Here is a 24,023-nt window from a genome sequence, read left to right as displayed (position 1 = left end):
ATAACATATTGAAACTATATTATATCAAAACAATAAGGTATCTGAGAACCAGTACTGTATGTTTAGTGGCACTTACTGCTCAATAAGTATTGTGGAAAATTTCCTAGGAGACCAGTCTCATTTGAGACTGATATAGATAAGCCATCATGTACTTACAAATTATGCTGGACCACGCTGGAGAGGAAAAACATGTAAATAAACAACATTCCACTCTGCTAAACTCTATTTCTCTCAACCACTTCAATGCCACCAGTCTCACCAAGCCAGAAATAGGGGAAGTCGTCTTTTCAGGTCCCATTTATAATTCGTCAGCACAAGTTCCAATGCCCCCTCAATAAACACTCTTGCACCTGGAATTTTCCTCTATTCTACTTTAATTAATGATACAGGGTAAACCTTATTACATTCTGGAAAGGTCCACCTAAGAACTTTCAAACTCTGAAAATCTTATTTCTGAAACACGGTTCTTTCCTTTCTTCTACGCCTACTAAATCTACTCTTTGTCCATAGTATAACCTCTGACCTATCATCCCTAACTTTTTGTTATTCACCTCCATTCTGGTTTTATTTGTTTTTCTCCCAGCCTGAGCAATCATTTCAAATACAGCCTCACATCATCTTTTTTTTCCCAGTCATGTTTATTTTTACAAACCTTTACTTCTGTATTAAACAGTTTTCTCCATTCTACCCTCAGACTTCTGAACCTTCCTGCACATGGTCATGTATATGCTTGCCAAGCACACACACAGTATATCAAAAGTCCTCAGAATTCTATTCTCAAGCATTGTATTTTCTTCCCTTGTATTTTCCCTGTGGAAAATTTCACTTTCCCATGGTAACCGGCAAAACCGGTACTTTGAGAAGAAAGCAGACCCAAGATCTCAAAGCTAAAAAGAAGTGATGGAGCATGGATTTAAGATTAAATGGTCTGTCTTCAGATCCTAAGCTCTTAACCACTAATTCTGTAAGATTTCATATATGTAAAATTCTAGAAAATGCAAACTAATTACAGTAACAGAAAGCAGACCGAGGGTTGCCTGGATATGAGGGAGGAAATGGGGAGGAGAGAAGAATATCAGGGAGAGGCAGAAGAAAGGGGTTACAAAGAGGTACAAGAAAACCTTGGGGACAGGTGTCCTTTATCTTGACCGTGCCATTGGTTTCAGAGGTGTATGTGCCGAAACTTACCAAACTGTACATTTTGAATATATGCAGTTTATTTGATGTCAATAAATTTGATTTTTTTAAGTAAGCAAAATTAGAAAGCATGGTATTAGAACAGGAATAAACCAACAGACGTTTGCCACAGAAATGCAAGCCCAGACACACACACTCACACCATTTAGTGACCCATACACATATAAACAGAGGTGACACTGTAATCAGTGAGGAAAGCACAGAGTATCTGATAAACTGTTTTTAGACAACTGGCTACCCATACTGAGGGAGGGGGGAAGAACCCTGACTCATATCATACACAAAAATGAATTCTAGATGAATTAAAGCTTTATATATAGAAAGCAAATCTTTAAAACTTTTAGAAAGAAAGATACTGTTTAAGTATCTTTTAAGACAGGGCAGCATGGAAGGATTTTTTTTTTTTAAAGACCCAGAAAGGATACATCGTAAAGAAGAAATACTGGTAAAGCCAACTACGTTAAAATTCAAAACTCCTACACGTCATTTACCATCTTAAAATGTTTTAGTATTTTACCTATATTTTAAGTGCCTGAAATAGTTCTTAGTAAACATACTACTAAGGAAAATAGGGGCATATTTATACTAACTTTTTTTTTAAATTTATTTTATTTTATTTATTTTTATTTTTGGCTGTGTTGGGTCTTCGCTGCTGTGCACGGGCTTTCTCTAGTTACAGCGAGCAGGGGCCACTCTTCATCGCAGTGTGTGGGCTTTTCATTGTAGTGGCTTCTCTTGTGGCAGAGCATGGGCTCCAGGCGCACGGGATTCAGCAGTTTTGGCACGCAGGCTCAGTAGCTGTGGCTCGTGAGCTCTAGAGCGCAGGCTCAGCAGTTGTGGCGCACAGACTTTGTTGCTCCACGGCATGTAGGATCTTCCTGGACCAGGGATCGAACCCGTGTCCCCTGTATTGGCAGGCGGATTCTTAACCACTGCGCCACCAGGGAAGTCCCTACACTAGCTTTTGAAAATGTTGATATTTTGTGAACTGGTCAAAATAAATATGATGCAATACTGAACTTCAAGTTTCAAAATGTATGACCATTTACAATCACTCCAAAAAAATTAAATACCTAGGTCTAAATCTAACAAAACATGTATAGGCTCTGTATGCTGAAAATTACAAACGGCTAATGAAAGCAACTGAAGAAGACCTAAAAGAGTTCTTCCCATGAATAGTATATGAAATGGAAACTTGACATGTGTAAAGATAGCCAATCTACTTAAATTTTTCCTCAAAGATGAGGAAAAAGAAAAGATTACTCAGCAGTGACCAAAAAAAAAAAAAAAGTGTTTTACTGACAAACAGTAGAACTACAATAAGCCAAGCCCAGCGAATCCAAAAGATGTTACATTACAAATTTCCAGTTTTGGTGCCTGAATTCAGCACTAGAGAGCTCAGAGAAAGAATTAAAATCCAATGCAGAACAAAGATGGAATACATGATCACCACTGAGTTCTCCAATGGTCCTTTCTAAAGTGCAAGGTGACAAAATTCCTTAAGTTACCCCCAGTTTTCCTTCATCTACCTATTAAAATCAGAAACACTCCACTATGCAAAGAAGGAAAAAAGGTCCAGAAGAGAAATGTCAGAACAGACTGAATATTTATTCAATAGGGAGAAAAGAACTGTCACCACAGAGCGAAGATTCTTGTGAATAGGAAATTCAACGACCAGGCTGTCGAGATGCCAGAAGAACTCACTGACCCTGATCCACCTGGCGTTTGTTGAGGCTCAGCTCCAGCCGGCCTACGTGGCTACTAGTCCCATCTGACAGCATCAGATGTGGCTCCTATTAGTGAACCCACTGCAGGGCATCCATCAGCCAGGGCGAGTCAAGAGGGAGCTCCTTGAACCCTCTGACCCGCTGCACAGTTAAAGAGGTCAAAGTCTTAGAAAGTACACATGCCAGAAATCTAAAAATAAATAAATCTCATGCCAAGTCATTTGTACCTCATTCCTACATTCTAGTTTGTATTCTGTATACTATATATTCCACTTCCAATATGTATTCTATATATCCCAATAACCACAAGCAAAAGAACAAAGCAACTCACCTTAAAAACATTTTACCCAATACCCTTGAAATACACTATTAAATTCTTATTGCAGAAGTCAAAAGCCCAGACATTTAAACCTGTAGATAAGCTTGAACTGCCTTGTCTCTCAGTTCTTCTCAGCATTAATTTCAGAAAAATGAAAGGCTTTCCATCTGTGGGTCAGGAATCAGAATACAGCAGGAAAACGTCCCTCATCACTTCTAAGTGTTTCTCATTCTGATGGGACCAATGTCTCAGGATAATAACTGTGAGGCCTCATATTGCTGCTTCTTTACCAAAAGTACCCAGATGCCCCAGCTGCACTTTTACGTTAGATCCCTGACTCTGCTAAGTGACCTGGAAATGGGCCTGCACTAACCACTCATAAATACCCGCATGCCGATTTGAGGGAATGTCAGGTATGAGATCCACAAGAATTGGTGACTGAAAAAGGTAAAGAATGAAAACTCCTGTTATAAACATACAAACCTTTGGTGTCACTGCAGCGAGAAATGCAGGTTTTGATAGTAAAAATATTTCATATCACAAATATTAGCCACAGAAACTACCCAAGCCCACAGTCTAATTACTAAGTGATCTTTTCAATTCAAATCACCTGTGTACACTTTTTCTTGATCTGCTTTTTCATGCAATGCAGAATTTAAATGGGCTAGTCTGGAGAGCTGAGATAAAAATAACCACAAAAACCACTTTGCTACTACTAGATTAATTGCTCTGAATTCTACACTGATCTTTGGTTTGGTGTGAACTAAATTCAGAGTATAATTTTGCGTGAGGTCCGTATTTTGCAAACCACAAAAAACATATTCAGGAAAACCCCTCACAGACTAGCAGGACACACAGTCATCACCCTAACACCATTCTTGGCAGGAGGAATAAGACCTTTTTTACTCACATCAACTGAGCTGGAGGAACAGCATCTAACCAGCTTGCCAAGCATCAAGGTCTGTGGCAAACAGGTTATGCCAACTTCAACAAAATCAGAAGGTTTTTCCTCCACAAGACTTTCTCTACCAAAGGACATGAACAGAAAAATGGCTACCTTGCTGTTTTGGCCTTTTACTTCTGACCACAAAAGTATTAATTATCTCAACCCATCTTAACCTTCTTTTGTTTTACATCAATAAACAGATCTACCTAAGAGCACATTAGCACTAGTAACTGCATGCCAGTAACAATGGCATGTTTCCTATAATTCCTCTTTTGCAATTATAGGACTCACTGCCTTTCTAACTCTCTGACCACACCTTTTCAGTTTTCTTCACTGGATCCGCTGTCATTTCCCCCTCTTTACATCTCACTCAATACAACCTTCCTCTGGAGAAACCAATTCATCCCTAAGGCTTTAGCCACTACCCCCATAATGACAGCTTCCTAATATTTATTCCTAGCCTATTCCTAGCCCCAACCAGTTCTAAAAACCTGAGATTCTAACAAAAGTTTCTGCTTTCACTGAATATTTAGTTTAGAATGAGCTTTTTTTGTTTTAATCTTTTCTTTTAAAGGACCTTTAAAGATCACCTAATGTGGTCACACATAAATGTAAGTTAAATCTGAGTACTGTCTACTATATTATTTTCTGCATTTTTCCTGTATTTCATAAATTTTTTTTTTAATTTATATATTTATTTATTTGGCTGTGTTGGGTCTTTTTTTTTTTTTTTAAAGGATTTTCTTATTTATTTATTTATTTATTTTATTTTTATTTTTGGCTGTGTTGGGTCTTCGGTTCGTGCGAGGGCTTTCTCCAGTTGCGGCAAGCGGGGGCCACTCTTCATCGCGGTGCGGGGACCGCTCTTCATCGCGGTGCGCGGGCCTTTCTCTATCGCGGCCCCTCCCGTCGCGGGGCACAGGCTCCAGACGCGCAGGCTCAGCAATTGTGGCTCACGGGCCCAGCTGCTCCGTGGCATGTGGGATCTTCCCAGACCAGGGCTCGAACCCGTGTCCCCTGCATTAGCAGGCAGATTCTCAACCACTGCGCCACCAGGGAAGCCCTGTGTTGGGTCTTTGTTGTTGCACGTGGGCTTTTTTTTAGTTGCGGCAAGCGGGGGCTACTCTTAGTTGCGGTACGCGGGCTTCTCATTGTGGTGGATTCTCTTGTTGCGGAGCACGGGCTCTAGGCGCGTGGGCTTCAGTAGTTGTGGCACATGGGCTCAGTAGCTGTGGCTCATGGGCTCTAGAGCGCAGGCTCAGTAGTTGTGGCGCACGGGCTTAGTTGCTCTGCGGCATGTGGGATCTTCCTGGACCAGGGCTCGAACCCGTGTCCCCTGCTTTGGCAGGCGGATTCTTAACCACTGCGCCACCAGGGAAGTCCCCATAAACTTTTAAAAAGGTAAATAATCTAAACTACTCCTAATTTTAAAGCTGAGGAAATCAAAGCCGAAACTAAGTGACTTGCCGAAGATCACTAAGTATAATTTCCTATCACCACATCTCCCACTGTTCCTATCACCACATCTCCCACTGTTCCCATCTAGAAAGGAGGATGACTGAAGGGCGTTGGGTCATGAGGCTGAGAGTGTACACAAGCAGACCTTTTTAAAAGGCTATTTCAACTGCACTGAGTTCTGTCTGACATCCCAACAAAAGGTTGAAGAGCTCAGAGAAACTTGCAAAAGGCCACAGGCAGAGATGTGTCATTCAACACTGCACAGTTTATCTGTACAAAGGTGGGGAGAGGGCTACAAAGTTATCATCTAAAAAAACCAGTGGTGATATTTTAAACCCACTGATATTTAATATTCACCTCCAAATTCAGATGAGAACTTCATAATTTAAAAAACCTATTCTAGCCACATTAAACATCTATTCTAACCTTAGGAAGTTGGTATTATTATTATTCTCAGTGACAGATGAGAAAATAGAGGATTACAGAGGTAAAATAACTCATCCAAGGTCACATAACTAATAAATGTAGAAGGCTATTTCAAGCCTAGGTCTGACTCCAAAGCCCATGCTTTGACCACAGTGCTACTAAATCCAGACCACCTCTGTGAAGGTCAACCGATTAAAGGAGATGTTCATAAAACTGGAGCAATTCCATAGATACTATACACTGTACACTGCCCAACACAAAAGGACCTCATTCCATGGACCCTGAACAGGAAAAACACCAGGTCTTTCCCCACATCCCGTTTTTCCTTCAAGAATTTTAAAATCAAAAAAACAAAAACCAAAAAACTCCTGAATCCATGTTCTTTTTCATATGTGCTTAATTTTGTGATTTGAGAGCTGGATGAAAGTCTAGGGTAGCTTCAGAGAGGAGGATGAGATCGATAAAGAGCAATTATAGGGGACCTCCCTGGTGGCGCAGTGGTTAAGAATTCTCCTGCCAATGCAGGAGACACAGGATCGAGCCCTGGTCTGGGAAGATCCCACATGCCGCGGAGCAACTAAGCCCGTGCGCCACAACTACTGAGCCTGTGCTCTAGAGCCTGCGAGCCACAACTATTGAGCCCGTGAGCCATAACTACTGAAGCCTGCAAGCCTAGAGCCTGTGCTCTGCAACAAGAGAAGCCGCCGCAACGAGAAGCCTGTGCACCACAACAAAGAGTAGCCCTTGCTCGCTGCAACTAGAGAAAGCCCGCGCGCAGCAACGAAGACCTAATGCAGCCAAAAATAAATAAATAAAATTATTTTTTTTAAAAAGAGCAATTATAGGAACAAAAAGATAGCAGTTATAGAAATAGGTGAGAACTTTCAAAGAGCTGGTTCAAACTGTCTTTTATGGGATCCAACAGGAGAAAGCTGCTTTGGAAAAAGTGAGCCTTGTCAAGTGTCACCAGAGTAATTTAAGAAAAAACAGCAAATCCTGATAAACAGGCATATAACATTCATATAATCACCCCAAGTTCAAAAGGAAGTTAGTTTTTCTACTGTTATCTTTTAGAATGAGACCCTTATATTTGAGCAGTTGTCCTAATAACTTACAGGGGTAATTGCTGAAACTCAGTTAGTCCTAAAAACAAATATAAAAACCATCCAAGAATGATCACAAATACAGTCTTTGTTCTCTATGGTACAAGAAACCAATCACAAGCCCATCTGTGTGAGACCTAGCTAATAAGAACACTATTTCAGAGGGGGGTACAAAGAGAAGGATGGGTTGCCAAGGGGAAGAAGTCATCTATTAGACTGTGACAAGCTTTTAAGTGTTTGCATTATCATTAACCAACTGCCTGGTTCCCTGGTTCCCACACCTGCCACCTCCATCCAAAACTATCACAGCAGCACTTGGCAACAGGCTCAGCTCCAAAACACTGGCGCCCTCTTCTGACCCTTTTGTAGTACTGCATTCATACCAGGCACTGATGTGAAAATCTCTAATAAAGCCACAAATTAATAAATTTGCAGGTAACATTTTCCAGATAATTCTGTATTTGCAATTCCCTGAATAAACCTTAATTTAGCTTGATAAAAATGTTAAATAGCAGACCTTCTACATAAAATTTATGCCAATGAAAAGAAAAGCAACAATGTTCTCTTACCGTTTTAACAGTTTACATACATTAGCTGATAGTATTACAAGAATTAGAAGGATGCCAATAACTGACAGACAAAGACCTTACTATGTGCCAGGCACTAGGAGTGAATAAATTAGTTTAATGCTAACAACCTAATGAGGCAGGAACTCCTCTTCATCTTACAGGTGTAAAACGAGGCACAATGAACGTGCCCAGGACCCTGCACCTGGTAGCAAGTGGTAAAACTGAAGTTCACACTCAGTAACTGTGACTCCAGAGCCAGAGCCTTATTTACCCCAAAATATCCCTCTGAGGTATCATGATAAAATGAAACGTGATCAAAATAGAAAACGTATAAGTTGTAAGGAAAATTATAAATACATCATCCAAATCTCTCATTTTCAACAAAATCCCTAACTGTAAAAAAATAAAATACTACATGAAACATTTTGGTCATTTTCCCATTCCCCCTCGCTTGAAGATTCTGAACTTCTGGGTCTAAGATGTTTTTATGCCTTCTTTTTACTACCCATTCCTTTCTTCATTACACTATGCCTTTATTTATCTATTATCTTGTTCTTTAAAAGAAAAGAAAAAATTAATCCATACTATACGCTTTATTTTTCTTCTATACAGCAGAACTGCTTACCTATTCCCACCTAAATTCTCTATTTCATTGAGATCTTTAGAAAATATTTTCCTTAAGACAGTAAATCCAAATAGCATCATCAATTCCTTCTCATTGCAAATATGATAGATTCTCATCTGCCTGGAATTATTTAGTGTGTTCCTACCTCTAATCAAGGCTGGCAGACTAGATAATCTTCTAATATTTCTAAAAATGCTAACTTTATTTTCAAACAGGACATGAAGGCACATGTCTAATAATCTGCAGTTCAAAACAAGATTTATCTCAAACATTTCTAGATTCCACAGTTTGCCTACTTAAAGCTATTCATAATACCAAAAATTAAGGACACTTAATAACCCAACACAGGCTGACCAAGCTCACTCCCATTCATGACTGAAAGATTTACCACGGGTGAAAACAAATGCTTTTACAACTATCGTTTCATTTCATAACATTAGTTTAAAGTCTACTTAGAAGCACAGACTTAGTCAAAGTCTGAAGTATCAAAAACATATATTAACTGCACCGGTTTAATTTGTTAGATACAAGAACAATAGAAACAAGATGGTTATAGTTTAGTACTATAACTGGCCACATCGCTAAAGAATCCATCGTAACATTATTCATAGCTCCCATATCTCAACACAACAAGAAGTGCACAGGTAACACACAAGAAAAGGTGCCAAGGAATGGGCTCCGTGCAAATCCCACAACTCCTTTTACCTCGTTCTGCAGGATGGCAGCCCTCGAGGCTCCTTAGCAGTCAAGGACTCCTTCAGCACTTCAATGTGCTGCTTGCTGTCTGAGAACTGGTTGGTGAGTGTTTCTAGCTTTGTCTGTAGGGCAAGTAGTTCTGTGTCCTTTCTGGACAGCTCCTGCTTCACCTGACCAATCTAGAGAAGAAGAAAAAGCAGTGTAAGGAAAAAAGAAATAAAACCACCACCTCTGATCTGGATCTTTGACAGATCCACGTCAAGATATACAGCATTAACTTTATGACAGGACACAATTCATCTTTTTGCACCATCTAATCTTAGCTGACCACCCCCCCCCAAAAAAACAAAGCTTATTCAACTAATAGCAAAATTTCCAGTTTTTATTTATTGTCTCCCCTAAACTTTTGAAATCCATTGGAAAAGGAATGGAAGAAGAAAAATCCCAATTCACTTAGATGACTATGAGACAGCAGTAATCATCTGAACACGACTAAAGCAGTTTTCATCTTATTAAGTCATAAGAAACTTCAAATCATACAGCAGGATTAGTGTAGATGGAATACAGAAAGAAAAAAGAAACTTCCTACTATTGCTATTTAAACTCAAAAGCTGCACATTTATTTTTTTATTTTTTTTTTCATTCTCAAATGAAAGTGTACATAAAGTCCTTCTTAAAAAGCCACTTTAGTGTTATAAGGCATTATAAACATGTGCTTTCTAAAAATTATATAATTTTGAGGAGTTAGGGGTACTGACCTAAAAGAAAGATTCCACCTACAAAGTTATATTACCTACAACATGTCATATCAACTAAATGGATAAAAGTATATAACCTAAATAAAGAACGCATAAAATCTCATTCTCTAAGAATCTACATGTGTAATCAAATTTGAATTACTCTGACAGAGTAATCCATACATCAACAGGTGCCACTCACTCCCCCAGAAATTTTTCTCATCTTAACTTAGAAAACATTTAACATCAAACATCTCCTTTACATTTCTACCGTGTTTCTAAGAATTTTTACTCTTTTATTCTAAATGTAAGCCAAGTTAACAGAAATCATATCTGTTTTTACATTGTATCTACTGCCTAAGCAAGGTAGCTATGCACTCAAATATAGACTCTTGGAAGTATAAATTTCACAAGAAGTCAGTAATCTCAGTACCACTGATGAAACAAAAAATACTTTTTAAAAAGTTGAATGTATCTAAAGTATTTTGACTGAAATAATCTTAGGCATAAGGGACAAAGTTTTTGAGAACAATTTCCCATGAGAAAGTATGAAATAAATTTTACTGTAATTAAAATTACTTTTAAGGAGGACTAAAAATAAACTTATAATTTACTGTTCTGTTTCATCAGGAAGACAAGCATTTTTCTCATATGCATGAAATCTCTACTTACAAATAGAATATTCATTCATTCAACAAACATTTCTGTGTGCTCACTGTATGCAAAATACTCGCAGCTGCTAAGGACATCACTGGAAGATAGCTGTAAACAGCAGCTACTTCCATCCTGTAACACAGATACGTACCCAGGAGCTGCCACATACTGTAATGGTGTAGCATCTTTCATGACATCCCTTTACCAACATCCCACCCCTAACAAACAGAATGCACTAAAAACGCACTGGTGGTATGAATGAATAGTCAGGAGAAACGTTCAAAATGTTCTCACCTCATCAGCTAAAGAACTATGGCTTAAAGATTACTCAAATTTCCAGCTACCTCTAGACCATGTGATCAAAAATAAATATAAAATCTCAGTTTCCTCATCATCTGCATTACTAAATAATCCTCAAATAATGCTATACTGACCATAAAGACTGAGAAAAAGAAGAAAATATCCTAAATAGAAGAGTTTAGAAGCACAAATTTTCCTTAAAAGTTAGGAGCATAAGGCTTTTGCAGTCAATCCCATGTGAGAACGAACGAGTGTGTCTTCTTGGGTAACTACCTCTCTAAGCCGTGGTTTCCTAATCAGTAAGATGGAGAAAGCAAACCAGTGCCACTGTACTGCGTACAGATTAAACCAAAAAAATGTAGAGAATGTTTAGCCTGTTGTTCGACACAAAAAGAAATTAATAATACTAGCTGAGGAAAAAAAAGTTATAGATCAACTTCTCCTCTAGACAATACATGGTTACAACAAACCAAACTGGACCCTTTTAGACAAAATATCTCACTTTTCTATCTATACTATAAAGTGGTCCATAAATAGCAAACACACTAAATTAGCACAAGTGGTTTTTTTTTTTTTTTCTTTTAATGCTGCATTCCAGTCTTATCCTACCGTAATTTTCAGAAGCAGTTTTTTTCCTGACACTTGTGAGACAAATGCGTGCACAGCCTAGTATAGGGCAGTGGAGTGCAGAGCTTACCAGCACAGGTTCTGGAACCAAATGGCTTGTGTAAAAATCAAACTCTGCCTCTTACTAACTGTGCTTCCTGAGCACCACTGTGTTACCTCAGCTTCCTTATCCATAAATTGGGTTGAGAATATACCTACCTTAGTAGGTTATAAAATGCTTATAATAAGTTCTCAAGTGTCAGCTATTTTATTATAATCATTTTATCACAGTTTGAAATGGAATTTCAAGTTCTCTAGACAGATGATTGAGCTACTGAATAGATTTAGAGACTTTAAGTTTTACGCTACTTCTAACTGACCAGATAACTAAATAAGCTAATCACTTCTATACATCTGTTCCAAAGAAAGTAAAATTTGTTGCAAAATCACCTATCGGGGACTTAAAGATGATGTCTACATATGAAGGTAAAGCACTTCACTCAAGAAATCAGACTCAAATAAACCCTGGGTGATGGACCTAGAACATCTGCACATTCTTTGTACCTAAGAAGAGAAAGAGACCATTCACATAAATCAACAAGTTTCTGGTTAACAGGAAAGGAGTCGAGAAAAAACAGCTTTGAAGCACCATCCACACAGTGACAAAGCAACAATAAAAAACCAGGGACAGGGCTTCCAGAGCACATGAGGGCTCGCTGCACACAGGGTGGCACGTGGGTCAAACCGGTGAACAGGAGTCAGTTAAAGAGCAGAGCAGGCTGGTCAGTGCTAGTCCCGGGCCAAGCTGCCGACCACAGAGTGAAAGTGTGAGCACCCAGAGCCAGAGCAGCAGGGTCCCACTGTGGGATCACTGCACGCAAAGGGTAAATCTTTCGGCAAAGACCTCTGCCTGAAGACCAGCCGCTCTCTTTTTCAGCTCCTCCCCTTGAGCCTCTTTCGAATTTAGCTCCTCCTTCAGTTGCTCTACCTGCCACGACACTGTTATTCTTTTTCACTCATGTGTCAACTTAGGTCTTCTTATTATCTGCTTTTGAGCCAGAGCAGTAACTGGAAATAACAATAACTCATATAACACAATCAAATCTGCTCCCCTAATTTCCTCTTCAAAGGACCCTAGATGGGCTCACTATTTTCACAGGGTAATGGACTGAAATGTGCTAATCAGCAAATGGGAAGCAGAGATGATATTTTATTTTGTTCTCAAGTTAGAATGATAAATCAAAACTAACAGAAAGTTGGATATGTGAATTTTTAAGTTCTAAAAGTTACATGAAATTGGCCGTAGTCATTGATAACAGATTCTTAAAATAACAGAGGAATATTCTACTGACTTATATGCAGGTATGGGTATCACAGAAAGAAGCCAGAAACTGTATCATTAAAGGAACAGTTTTCACTTCTGAGAAATTAGGGAACTAACACAATTGGGATATGGGGGGCAGGGAGAGGGGGAGGAACACTTATTTTCTAGCTAATATTTTATAATTGAAATTATGATCTTTAAAACACCACAGACCTGATAAACTGATAACTGTAATAAACTAAATCCTCCAATTTGCCTAAAATAGTTCATAGGATCAAAATAAATGCCTTTGGCTCTAAAGAAGGAATACTGTGACTGAGGTTATAATACAGACTGATATCTCTCAGCAATGCCTATCCTACTGTACATACACCCCAAGTGCACGTGGGAAACAATAAACCTGATACACATGGGTCTTCTCCAAGGGAGAGCGCAAAGGGCTTTCCTTTAGGGAACTGTGTTTGAAGGGAAAACACGATTTTATTTAAGCCATTTCAGGAAAAAAAAGGAGAGGTGGATTCAGTCTCTTAGGCTGAATTTGACTTCTAAATTTGTTCACAAGACATAGAGAACGCGATGTTTCTTATAGTGAGGAAAACTCATCTGGATGTAATCCTACTAATGGCCTCAGAAGTACTGGTAGACATGAAATGTTAAACTGTGATAATACACACTTAGCCTCATACAAGTAATTTTCTTTAAAGTGAAATTTGAAATAACTATACAACATCAGTAATTCTGACTTTAATTCTGGGAAAGTTCTATCTGAAAGAATTACGGTACAAGTATTCTTCCCTGAAGCCTGATAAAACAGCGTGAGGTCCATCATCACTAAAGAAGTAGGAACATGCATCAATTTTTCAAACCCCATTTAAAAATTACGGTATCACACACCATGAACTTGTTTTTCATAAATTTAGAATGGCTCCGATAGACCTCCATTTGCCTCATTTCTTCCTCTCGTTCTTCAGTACTCAAAGCCCCGTTCGATTTCAGCATCTGAATCTCCTCTTCCAAGTCTCGGAGCCCACGCTCCATAGAGGAAATTTTTGAATCCTGAGGACAAAGGAAGATTTAGACATTAAAGTATTCGCAAAAAGTCAGAGAGGTTGCACAAGTCTGTCTTTACAGATGTGAAGTTTAATAAAGATAAACAAATATGTAGAAATATTGCAACTGGTGCCTTGCTTCTAAAATATATCCTTCATGGCCATATGGTGGAGAGGAGGAGGACTGGGATCTATAGTATGATTTTTTCTCTATCCTTTCCTCTGCACCCTTTTGATTAAAATTGAGAGTATTAACTAAAGAAGTAGAAGCAATGGAAAACTAGTTAAAGTTTCTAAGTACTTTATGGTCAACAAACTTCTAGTGAAAACATCTGTAATATTAACAGTAAAACCTTTTCTAGCTATAATATTTTATCGTTTTACTTGACCCCCCCCTAAAAGGCTTATTTCTGCCCCCAAAGGAGTGGGGAAAAGAGTAAGAAGGTTTCAAAGATTTACACAATAATGCGTATAACCGTTATCTACAATAATAAAGATCTGATAACGTCCCACTGCAGAAAAACAAAGGGATGAATAATTACGTTAACAGTTACACTTTATCACACAGTGGTCCCGCCTTTTCCACAGTTTTACTTTCCGTGGTTCTGCTTTCTGTGGTTTCAGTTACCTGAGGTCAACTGTGGTCAGAAAATATCAAATGGAAAATTCCAGAAAAAAACAATTCAGAAGTTTTAAACTGTGCACCGCTGTTCCAATCAACATGATGAACTCTCACACCATCCCATTCTGTCCCACCGGAACGTGAATCATCCCTTTGTCCAGTGTACCCGCGCCCGTTAGGCACTCACAGCAGCCATCTCGGTTATCAGATGGACAGTCCTGGCATCACAGTGCTTGTGTTCAAGTGACCATTTTTACGTGACAGTATTTTATTTAATACCGTCCCCAAAGCACAAGAGTAGTATGCTGGCAATTCAGATTTGACAAAGAGAAGCCGTAAGGTGCTTCTTTTAAGTGAAGAGGTGGAAGTTCTCACTAAGAGAAAAAATCATATGCTGAGGTTGCTAAGATCTACAGTCAGAACGAATCTTCCAGCAGTGAAATTGGGATGAAGGAAAAAGAAATTCGTGCCAGTTTTGCTGTTGCACCTCAAACTGCAAAAGTTACGGCTACAGTGCATGACAAGTGCTTAGTTTAGATGAAGAAGGCATTAGATTTGTGCAGTAAGATACTGAGAGAGAGAGAGAGAGAATGAGACCTATTCACATAACTTCCATTACAGCATGCTGTTATAACTGTTCTATTTTACTATTAATTACTGTTGCTAATCCCTTACACATTGTGCCTAATTTATAAAATTAATCATAGGTATGTATAGGAAAAAACATAGTATATATAGGCTTTGGTACCATCTGTGGTTTCAGGCATCCACTGAGGGTCGTGGAACCTATGCCCTGCAGATAAGAGGAGGCTACTTACTGCATTAGTAATCTTACTTATTCGCTATACTTCACCATGCATTTCAAATATCTCATAATGATTTCTAAAAAGAAACGTCACTGTCCTTGTAAATCAGCATCACCACGAATATCACCTCCTAGTACAACATCCGTCTATACTCATTTTCTTGGTTTTGTCTGTCACAGTATCCAGTTTATCCCCAGATTACTTTAGATATCATCAATTACAGAAAAACTCCTACAAAGAATAGATACTTTTACATCTATAGTTGCATATGCTTATTCACCTAAGAAGTAAAGACCTTAAAGAGCATAAATTCAGTATAGCTTTATTTTATTTGGAATTTTAGAGAAACCATTCCTTTAGGAAGAAATTTTGAGTCTGACTTCCTCTTTTCACTTTACCTCAAGCCTGTCTTGACTGACTTTCTTTGTTATCTGAGAGTATGCCGATAAGAGTTAAAGGATTTATCATGAGACACTTACAGCTAGCTATTTTTAGGTTCGGGGGAGAGGCGAGGGCTGTACTCCTCTGACTTGCATTGCATTACCTTTAAAAATAACACAACGAAAATTTTTTTACAAATCTATTCAAATGAAACTTACATTTGGTTCAAAATTAAACATATTAAATTAACACAATCAGAGACACTCTAAACCTAAACCAGGATTTTGATTTACTCGTTTAAAGCTATCCCGGCCCATGAAGAATAAACAAATAAACGGCTTCAAATGCACTATCTGAAAATCCCAACACAGACAGAGAGGCAGCTCTTGACCAAATCAGACACTCACTATCAAATCATGCACCATAAAATCTGCACCTAAAAAGGGACCATAACTGCACCTCTGAAAGCCATGAGGCAGAAAAAGAACCTGCCAGGCTACTTTCTGGGATGAGGCCAGAAAATTAACGCCTGATATGTTGGACTAGTTGTAGCACCGACCAGTACTCAGGCTGGGTTTATTTGAGGACAGCCCTTTCCAAGGAGGTTTCTTACTCCTAGAACGTATAATAACTAAATAAATAAATTCTTTATCATCTTACTACTCTATACTTCCCCAGCCCTGGGTCTCCCATCATTAATCAACCAACCCCACTGAGTCCACTGAAATCCTCTTTTCCTTGTTAAATTTCCCAAATGCTCAACTTTTTTTCAAAAGTTGTCTCCCTGCTCTAAGTAAACCCAGGCTTTCCCGAAGGATATAATTTCCCCCAACGCTCTCCATTGAAGTTCACTAATCCACCAGCATCACAGAGTGGCAGGGAGAAGTGTGGGCATCCTCCAGGTTCCTCCATGCTGCTCCCATTTAAAGCTCACACTCCTCTTCACTCTCCCTCCGCACGGCTGCCATCTAGGGGCTTCCCCGTCACTCCCGCCCGCTGAAGAAGTCTTCAGCACCCGGCTGACAATAGATCTCTCCTTCAAATGCCACTCTTGCCATAATCCTAGGATTTCAATGTCCGAATTCCTTGACATCCGTAAAGCCAACGCCCTCATCCTCCGGTCCATTTTAGCTATCCAGTTTACAAGACCACATCACCCAGGCCTCTCCTCCCAGGCCTGACACACCGTCACTCACATTAACTGCTGCTCTTGTATCTCACAGAGTCCTCCACCTCCCTAACTTCTACATTTTCTCCCAACCTGTCCATCCATTCTGAATTCTCTTCCTTCCTATCCAGGCTACATTCCTGGACTCATCATCCCAACTACTCCTTCACCTCCACCCTCAATTCACTTGCATCCCAGTAATTCTGCCATATCTACCCAGCAAAACTCTAACCCTACAGCAGTCCAGTAATTCTACCCTGCTCCTCCACTGCTAAAGGGAAAAGAAGAAGTTAGAGAAGGGAGAAGGAAGCAGAGGGAAGAAAGTGGGAGAAAGGAGGAGGGAGAGGAGGAGGAGAGAGAAAAGAATATTACGTCACCTTGAAGACAGCTGGGCTCTTTTATTGTCCACCATCACCTCCTTTCCCATTTCCCCCAAAGACCAGTCTAGGTCTTCATGATCCTCTCAAGCTCATGCCACACTCTCAGCATCTCAGCTATTGCATCTGCAATTTCAACATAACATCCACCTGATCCCACTGGGCCACCAGAATCTCAGTCTCTTGCTTCTTAGCAGAATGGCTGGAGGCTAACACAACTTAAAATAGATCTATTGCCAGTTGAAACCAGTACACTTCCCTGTGCCATCAAAAGGCAAGCAAAATAATTGTGAACACAGGACTTTCCTGGTGGCGCAGTGGTTAGGAATCCGCCTGCCGATGCAGGGGACACGGGTTCGAGCCCTGGTCCGGGAAGATCCCACATGCCGCAGAGCAACTAAGCCCGTGCGCCACAACTAGTGAGCCTGCACTCTAGAGCCCATGAGCCACAACTACTGAAGCCCGCGTGCCTAGAGCCCGTGCTCCGCAACAAGAAAGGCCACCGCAATGAGAAGCCCGCGCACTGCAACGAAGACCCAACACAGCCAAAAAGAAATAAATTTATTTAAAAAAAAAGAAAAAGGAGGAATCAAAGTAGCCACAGTCCGCACTGCACAAAACAACTGAAAGCATTTGTGTGGACAACCTCCTTTGCACAGCATCCTCCCCCAGAGCAACAACCACCGGGCTACCTACGATGGAAATCTCTCTCCAGAGGGGCTACAATCAGAAAAAAAAAGAAGGTAAGACTGCTGAACAAGTTTTCTAAACAGTCTACAGGTAGCAAATGGCAGAAAAACATAGCTATTTTTTTCAATCCAAATGTCAGTGCGTTCAGGATCAGAAAGGAAGGAAGGAGATGGCAGAATATCACAGTTAGGGTCTTCAAGGATCACCCTGAAGTTACCAGACCTCCTCAGGCTATTTTCTTGTCAGATTCTGGGAATGTCTCTGAGTCAGCCAGTACTTCCAGAGTACCCTGGTACAGCCCCTAGTGATGGCAGAGAATACAGATGGATATTCTCCATCTGAACAGTGCTGGTGAAATTCTAGCCCTGCCCTCTGCTCTGCCCATTTGACATGTATATAGATGTTTACTAGGTCACTCAAACTTATTTCATCCAAAACAAAACTCGTCATTTTCTCCTCTTTAACCTAGCCCCTCCTCTGAAGACTGATGAGTCTCGCCCATCTCCTTAAATGGCATTACCCTCCCGGTGGTTCAAGCCAAACAGCACAGTGTCTCCTTTCATTCCTCCCACATCTTCACTTCCTACCACCTTCTAGAGCAGGTCCTAATTGTTCCAGCTTCAAAAGATTTCTTGAATTTATCATTTCACTCCAGTTCCAGTCTAGTTTAAGCCTAGATTACTACAACAGCCTCGAGTTAAGTTTCCTTTCATTTCCTCTGTCCATTTTAAAGAAAGCAATGGTGTACTCTAGATAAAGCATCAACAAATCACGGCAATAGTCTGTTTTCAATCCTTCAACGAGTTTCCTATTTACTTCTCACCCTCTACAAGGTCAACACAATCTGATCATAACAGATAGAAGACTAGCCCTCCTGTCATAAACTATGTTAAAATTAGACAAAAATGCATAAAGCAACTGTTTTCAGACGCTGGAAAACAAGCAGCACAGGAGTATGATCCTTGAGAGAAGAGAAACTAACAAGGTTATGGTCCGGACTTGCTATCCAATATGTGATGCAGGGAGAGGAAGACCAAACAGAAAACAGCAGTCCCGCAGAGCTCAGAAGACAGATCAGTGGGTAAGAGTCCCAAAGACAGGAGAAATGTGCAGAGCAGAATGACACAGAGGAAGAAGCTAGCCAGAAAAGCAGCAGTGTCTGATCTGACAGGGGTCCCCTGGAGTCTTTGACCAAATACTAAGCCTGCATGTACAGGGAAAGACTCCACAGTGTCAAAGAACAACTACCAGAGAGCTATGAGTTGAGCAACTACCTGAATTCACATGGGGCTGGGAAGAATTCAAGCTCCAAAGAGCCAGAGTGGAGAGAACATCAGAGGCACTCAGCAGAGACACCAGAAAGGCCACGTCTTAGGAGTAGAGACAGTCTAGCCCTGGAGGGAAGGCTACCTAGACTAGAGCCAACAGAGTGTAAAAGCAAGTCTCGTTAAGGATCGAGTTAATCTACAATTAACCCCTGCAAGATAAAACACTTCATTAAGACAGTAAAATGCAGACCACATTAATCCAGGACAAAATCTGAACACATTAGTTCAGGCCATAATCACCTCTCACCTGCATTAAAACAACAAACTCATCAGTTACCCCCCAGCCTCCAGTCTGTCCACACTGAATCTACTCCCTACACTGTAAACAGGTGATAAATTGGGCACACAGATATTAGGGAAATTTCCAAATGCTTTACAGTGAAACTATTACAATTTCATTTTAAACTCTAGCAAGCTTATCAGCGATATATAAGGAAAGAAATGCATTTGAATAAAAAAAATCCTCCTCTGCTAAGGACCTAGGGTGCACTTTAAACCATTCGCAGGCATAAAGCTTTCCTGTTAAGAGCTTGTAAAACCTATCAGTCCTAACAGATCTCCATTCAAAGGCCTGCGCATTAAAGCTCATCATGAACACCTCTTGCAGTCAGTGGGCTGACCAACTCCCCTTTCCCAGAGAGCACATCGAGCCTCTGACTCCTGCACCGTTAATAAAGGGAGAGGACTCTGGGAATAAAAAAGAATGTACCATTCAGACAAGTGTAAGAAGTCGAATGTGCTAGTGCTTGCTTTATTTCGCTCTTTTTAGCCTGAAAATTTTCACTCTACACAAATTAAAGAAAGCCCAGAGATTCATACAGGTAGAATTATATGGACCTTGTTATACTGTCAACTGTGGTACACGGTAGAAAATGTGTTCAGTTCCTCTCACTGATTTAATAAAGAATAATGACTAGAGAAAGAAAACAAACAAGTTAGGAACAAAATTTCTCCGATGTTAGTAGTTTCTTTCTTTTTAAAAGTAAGTCAACATTTACTTACACAACTGAGAGAAAGGATCATTTGTGACTGAAAAGTAGTACTTAATGTCTGAAATTTCTTTCTTTCAAGTTTCAGGTTTTAGGGCTTCCCTGGTGGCGCAGTGGTTGAGAATCTGCCTGCTAATGCAGGGGACACGGGTTCGAGCCCTGGTCTGGGAAGATCCCACATGCCGCGGAGCATCTGGGCCCGTGAGCCACAATTGCTGAGCCTGCGCGTCTGGAGCCTGTGCCCCGCGACGGGAGGGGCCGCGATAGAGAAAGGCCCGCGCACCGCGATGAAGAGCGGTCCCCGCACCGCGATGAAGAGTGGCCCCCGCTTGCCGCAACTGGAGAAAGCCCTCGCACGAACCGAAGACCCAACACAGCCAAAAATAAATAAATAAATAAATAAATAAATAAATAAAATCAAGTAAAAAAAAAAAAAAAAAAAGTTTCAGGTTTTAGCCTCCAGCACCCTTGGTTCAAGGGTAGACGTCCCTTCAGCAGATTTCAATCCTCCACACAAGTTCTGGGCTTACTGGACTCCACACGGAGAAGTGAAGAAGGAACCCTCACTACTCCTCCTGTACCTCAACTCCGCCGTTGTCAGACAGCACTGCACTTTGACCCTTTACCATCTCAAGTAACAGCATGCTTCTGAGAAAACATATCTTCCTGTCAAAACGGAAATGAGGTACAAATGACACAACAACAAAAAAAAAAGATGAGGAAGGATAACCTGAATCAGTAAGTTATGCAATGCAACTGTTCACACTTTCCAAAATCACTAGGAAAGGGAAAACTAACTAGGGACCTTTTTTCTTTTTGAATTCTTCCTACTCTTTGTCCAAGGTTTCTATTTTTTTTTCTATATATGTTTATTTCTCTTTTCTTCCCTCTAACCTCCTCTGCTCTTACCTGACAACTGCCAAAGATACAGATGGGCATTCCTCAGACATGTTAGAGCCAAAATTCCTAGCCTAGAACCTAGTTAAAGAATAGGGCCTTTTTTTAAAACATCTTTATTGGAGTATAATTGCTTTACAATGGTGTGTTAGTTTCTACTTTATAACAAAGTGAATCAGCTATACATATACATATATCCCCATATCTGACACCTTTTTTTTTTAACATCTTTATTGGAGTATAATTGCTTTACAATGGTGTTAGTTTCTGCTTTATAACAAAGTGAATCAGTTATACATATACATATGTTCCCGTATCTCTTCCCTCTTGCATCTCCCTCCCTCCCACCCTCCCTATCCCACCTCTCTAGGTGGTCACAAAGCACCGAGCTGATCTCCCTGTGCTATGCGGCTGCTTCCCACTAGCTATCTATTTTACGTTTGGTAGTGTATATATGTCCATGCCACTCTCTCACTTTGTCACAGCTTACCCTTCCCCCTCCCCATATCCTCAAGTCCATTCTCTAGTAGGTCTGTGTCTTTATTCCCGTCTTGCCCCTAGGTTCTTCATGACTTTTTTTCTTCTTAGATTCCATATATATGTGTTAGCATACTGTATTTGTTTTTCTCTTTCTGACTTACTTCACTCTGTATGACAGACTCTAGGTCCATCCACCTCACTACAGATAACTCAATTTCATTTCTTTTTATGGCTGAGTAATATTCCACTGTATATATGTGCCACATCTTCTTTAGCCATTCATCTGTTGATGGACACTTAGGTTACTTCCATGTCCTGGCTATTGTAAATAGAGCTGCAATGAACATTTTGGTACATGACTCTTTTTGAATTATGGTTTCCTCAGGGTATATGCCCAGTAGTGGGATTGCTGGGTTGTATGGTAGTTCTATTTTTAGTTTTTTAAGGAACCTCCATACTGTGCTCCATAGTGGCTGTATCAATTTACATTCCCACCAACAGTGCAAGAGGGTTCCCTTTTCTCCACACCCTCTCCAGCATTTATCGATTGTAGATTTTTTGATGATGGCCATTCTGACTGGTGTGAGATGATATCTCATTGTAGTTTTGATTTGCATTTCTCTAATGATTAATGATGTTGAGCATTCTTTCATGTGTTTTTTGGCAATCTGTATATCTTCTTTGGAGAAATGTCTATTTAGGTCTTCTGCCCATTTTTGGATTGGGCTGTTTGTTTTTTTGATATTGAGCTGCATGAGCTGCTTGTAAATTCTGGAGTTTAATCCTTCGTCAGTTGCTTCATTTGCAAATATTTTCTCCCATTCTGAGGGTTGTCTTCTCATCTTGTTTATGGTTTCCTTTGCTGTGCAAAAGCTTTGAAGTTTCATTAGGTCCCATTTGTTTATTTGTGTTTTTATTTCCATTTCTCTAGGAGGTGGGTCAAAAAGGATCTTGCTGTGATTTATGTCATAGAGTGTTCTGCCTCTGTTGTCCTCTAAGAGTTTGATAGTGTCTGGCCTTACACTTAGGTCTTTAATCCATTTTGAGTTTATTTTTGTGTATGGTGTTAGGCAGTGTTCTAATTTCATTCTTTTACATGTACCTGTCCAGTTTTCCCAGCACCACTTATTGAAGAGGCTGTCTTTTCTCCACTGTATATGCTTGCCTCCTTTATCAAAGATAAGGTGACCATATGTGCGTGGGTTTATCTCTGGGCTTTCTATCCTGTTCCATTGATCTATATCTCTGTTTCTGTGCCAGTACCATACTGTCTTGATTACTGTAGCTTTGTAGTATTGTCTGAAGTCAGGGAGCCTGATTCCTCCAGCTCCATTTTTCGTTCTCAAGATTGCTTTGGCTATGCGGGGTCTTTTGTGTTTCCATACAAATTGTGAAATTTTTTGTTCTAGTTCTGTGAAAAATGCCAGTGGTAGTTTGACAGGGATTGCATTGAATCCGTAGATTAAGAGTAGGGCTTTTAAACCTCAAACACTGCTGCAAATCTTAACATGAGAGCAGTTGCACTAAACAAGGTTTGTTGACTAAAATATTATAGAGACCAAAATTAACATACGTGTAAATGTTTTAAAACAAATTAGTATTTTAATTTGTTTTTTGTTTTTTTTTTGGCCATGTCGTGCATCATGCGGATCTTAGTTCCCCGACCAGGAATCGAACCCGTGGCCCCTGCAGTGGAAGCGCGGAATCCTAACGACTGGACCGCCAGGGAATTCCCAACAAATTATTTTATTCATCACAATAGGATCTACATTTCAAAAAAACAGGAGCACGTATAGAACTGAAATATTTATTCAGCCTATAGACAATGCTTGATATGCATATGGATAGCCGATCCAAAAATTCCATAGCCAATTCAGGTATGTTCTGCCAACAGACTGAGAACCAAACTTTGGTGTATCACAGAATCACCTGTAAAGCCTGTTAAAACTCCATACGCCTGGCCCCAGGCACTAACCACGTCTTGACTGTAGTTCAGTATGTGTCCAACAGATGTCTTCACGCTTCTATCCATCAAAGGGAAGGCACTCCAGTAAACAATACAAAATCTAACAGTAAGTCACGTAACAATGTAATTTCAGTACAAACAGAAAATATAATGCTTAATTTAATTTTTGTTTTTCTTCTTTGGCTTTTATTTGGGGGAATTATTTACCTGCTATCTACAGAATCATGTTCATAAACAAAATGGGAAACTAATCACAAATGTTCCTGGATATGAATGCCATTTTAATGTTACTGTATTTCATCAAATCTAAGATGCCACTGATTGTAAGGTAAACCACTGTTTAATGTGCTGGAAAGAAAAGAAGGAAATGCCTCCAAATAAACCATGACCCAAGCTTCTATCATTCAGAATTTTTATTTTATACTGATTGCAAGACCCTTTTTTACTTATTTAACCATAAAGTTTAATCATATATCATTTTGAACTGTTTTATAACTTTCTCCATACCAATAACTGTTTCAATGCTGGTTCACAGCATAATATCACTGAAGACATACTGAACAACAGCTAAAGTTAACATGAG

General features: G+C 39.8%; 1 protein-coding gene and 1 long non-coding RNA gene across 2 annotated transcripts in view; one reads left to right on the top strand and one right to left on the bottom strand.

Annotated features, from left to right (window-relative positions):
- Positions 1–24,023, bottom strand: part of LOC130707183 (ELKS/Rab6-interacting/CAST family member 1-like) — a 112,976-nt gene that overhangs the window by 52,005 nt on the left and 36,948 nt on the right. The window contains 4 exon segments of the mRNA XM_057540404.1: positions 9,076–9,102; positions 9,105–9,245; positions 13,582–13,743; positions 15,953–16,006. Of these exon segments, the coding sequence (XP_057396387.1) occupies positions 9,076–9,102; positions 9,105–9,245; positions 13,582–13,743; positions 15,953–16,006 (384 nt within the window).
- On the top strand, positions 18,507–23,840 carry LOC130707384 (uncharacterized). The gene is made up of 3 exons (XR_009007279.1): positions 18,507–18,861; positions 20,541–20,835; positions 23,131–23,840. It is a non-coding gene; the product is annotated as an uncharacterized LOC130707384 (long non-coding RNA).

The sequence above is a fragment of the Balaenoptera acutorostrata genome, chromosome 2, assembly GCF_949987535.1.
Source record: "Balaenoptera acutorostrata chromosome 2, mBalAcu1.1, whole genome shotgun sequence".
NCBI lineage: Eukaryota > Metazoa > Chordata > Mammalia > Artiodactyla > Balaenopteridae > Balaenoptera > Balaenoptera acutorostrata.
The sequence above is the reverse complement of the archived record's forward strand: the minus strand, read 5'-3'. Positions and strand labels throughout refer to the sequence as shown.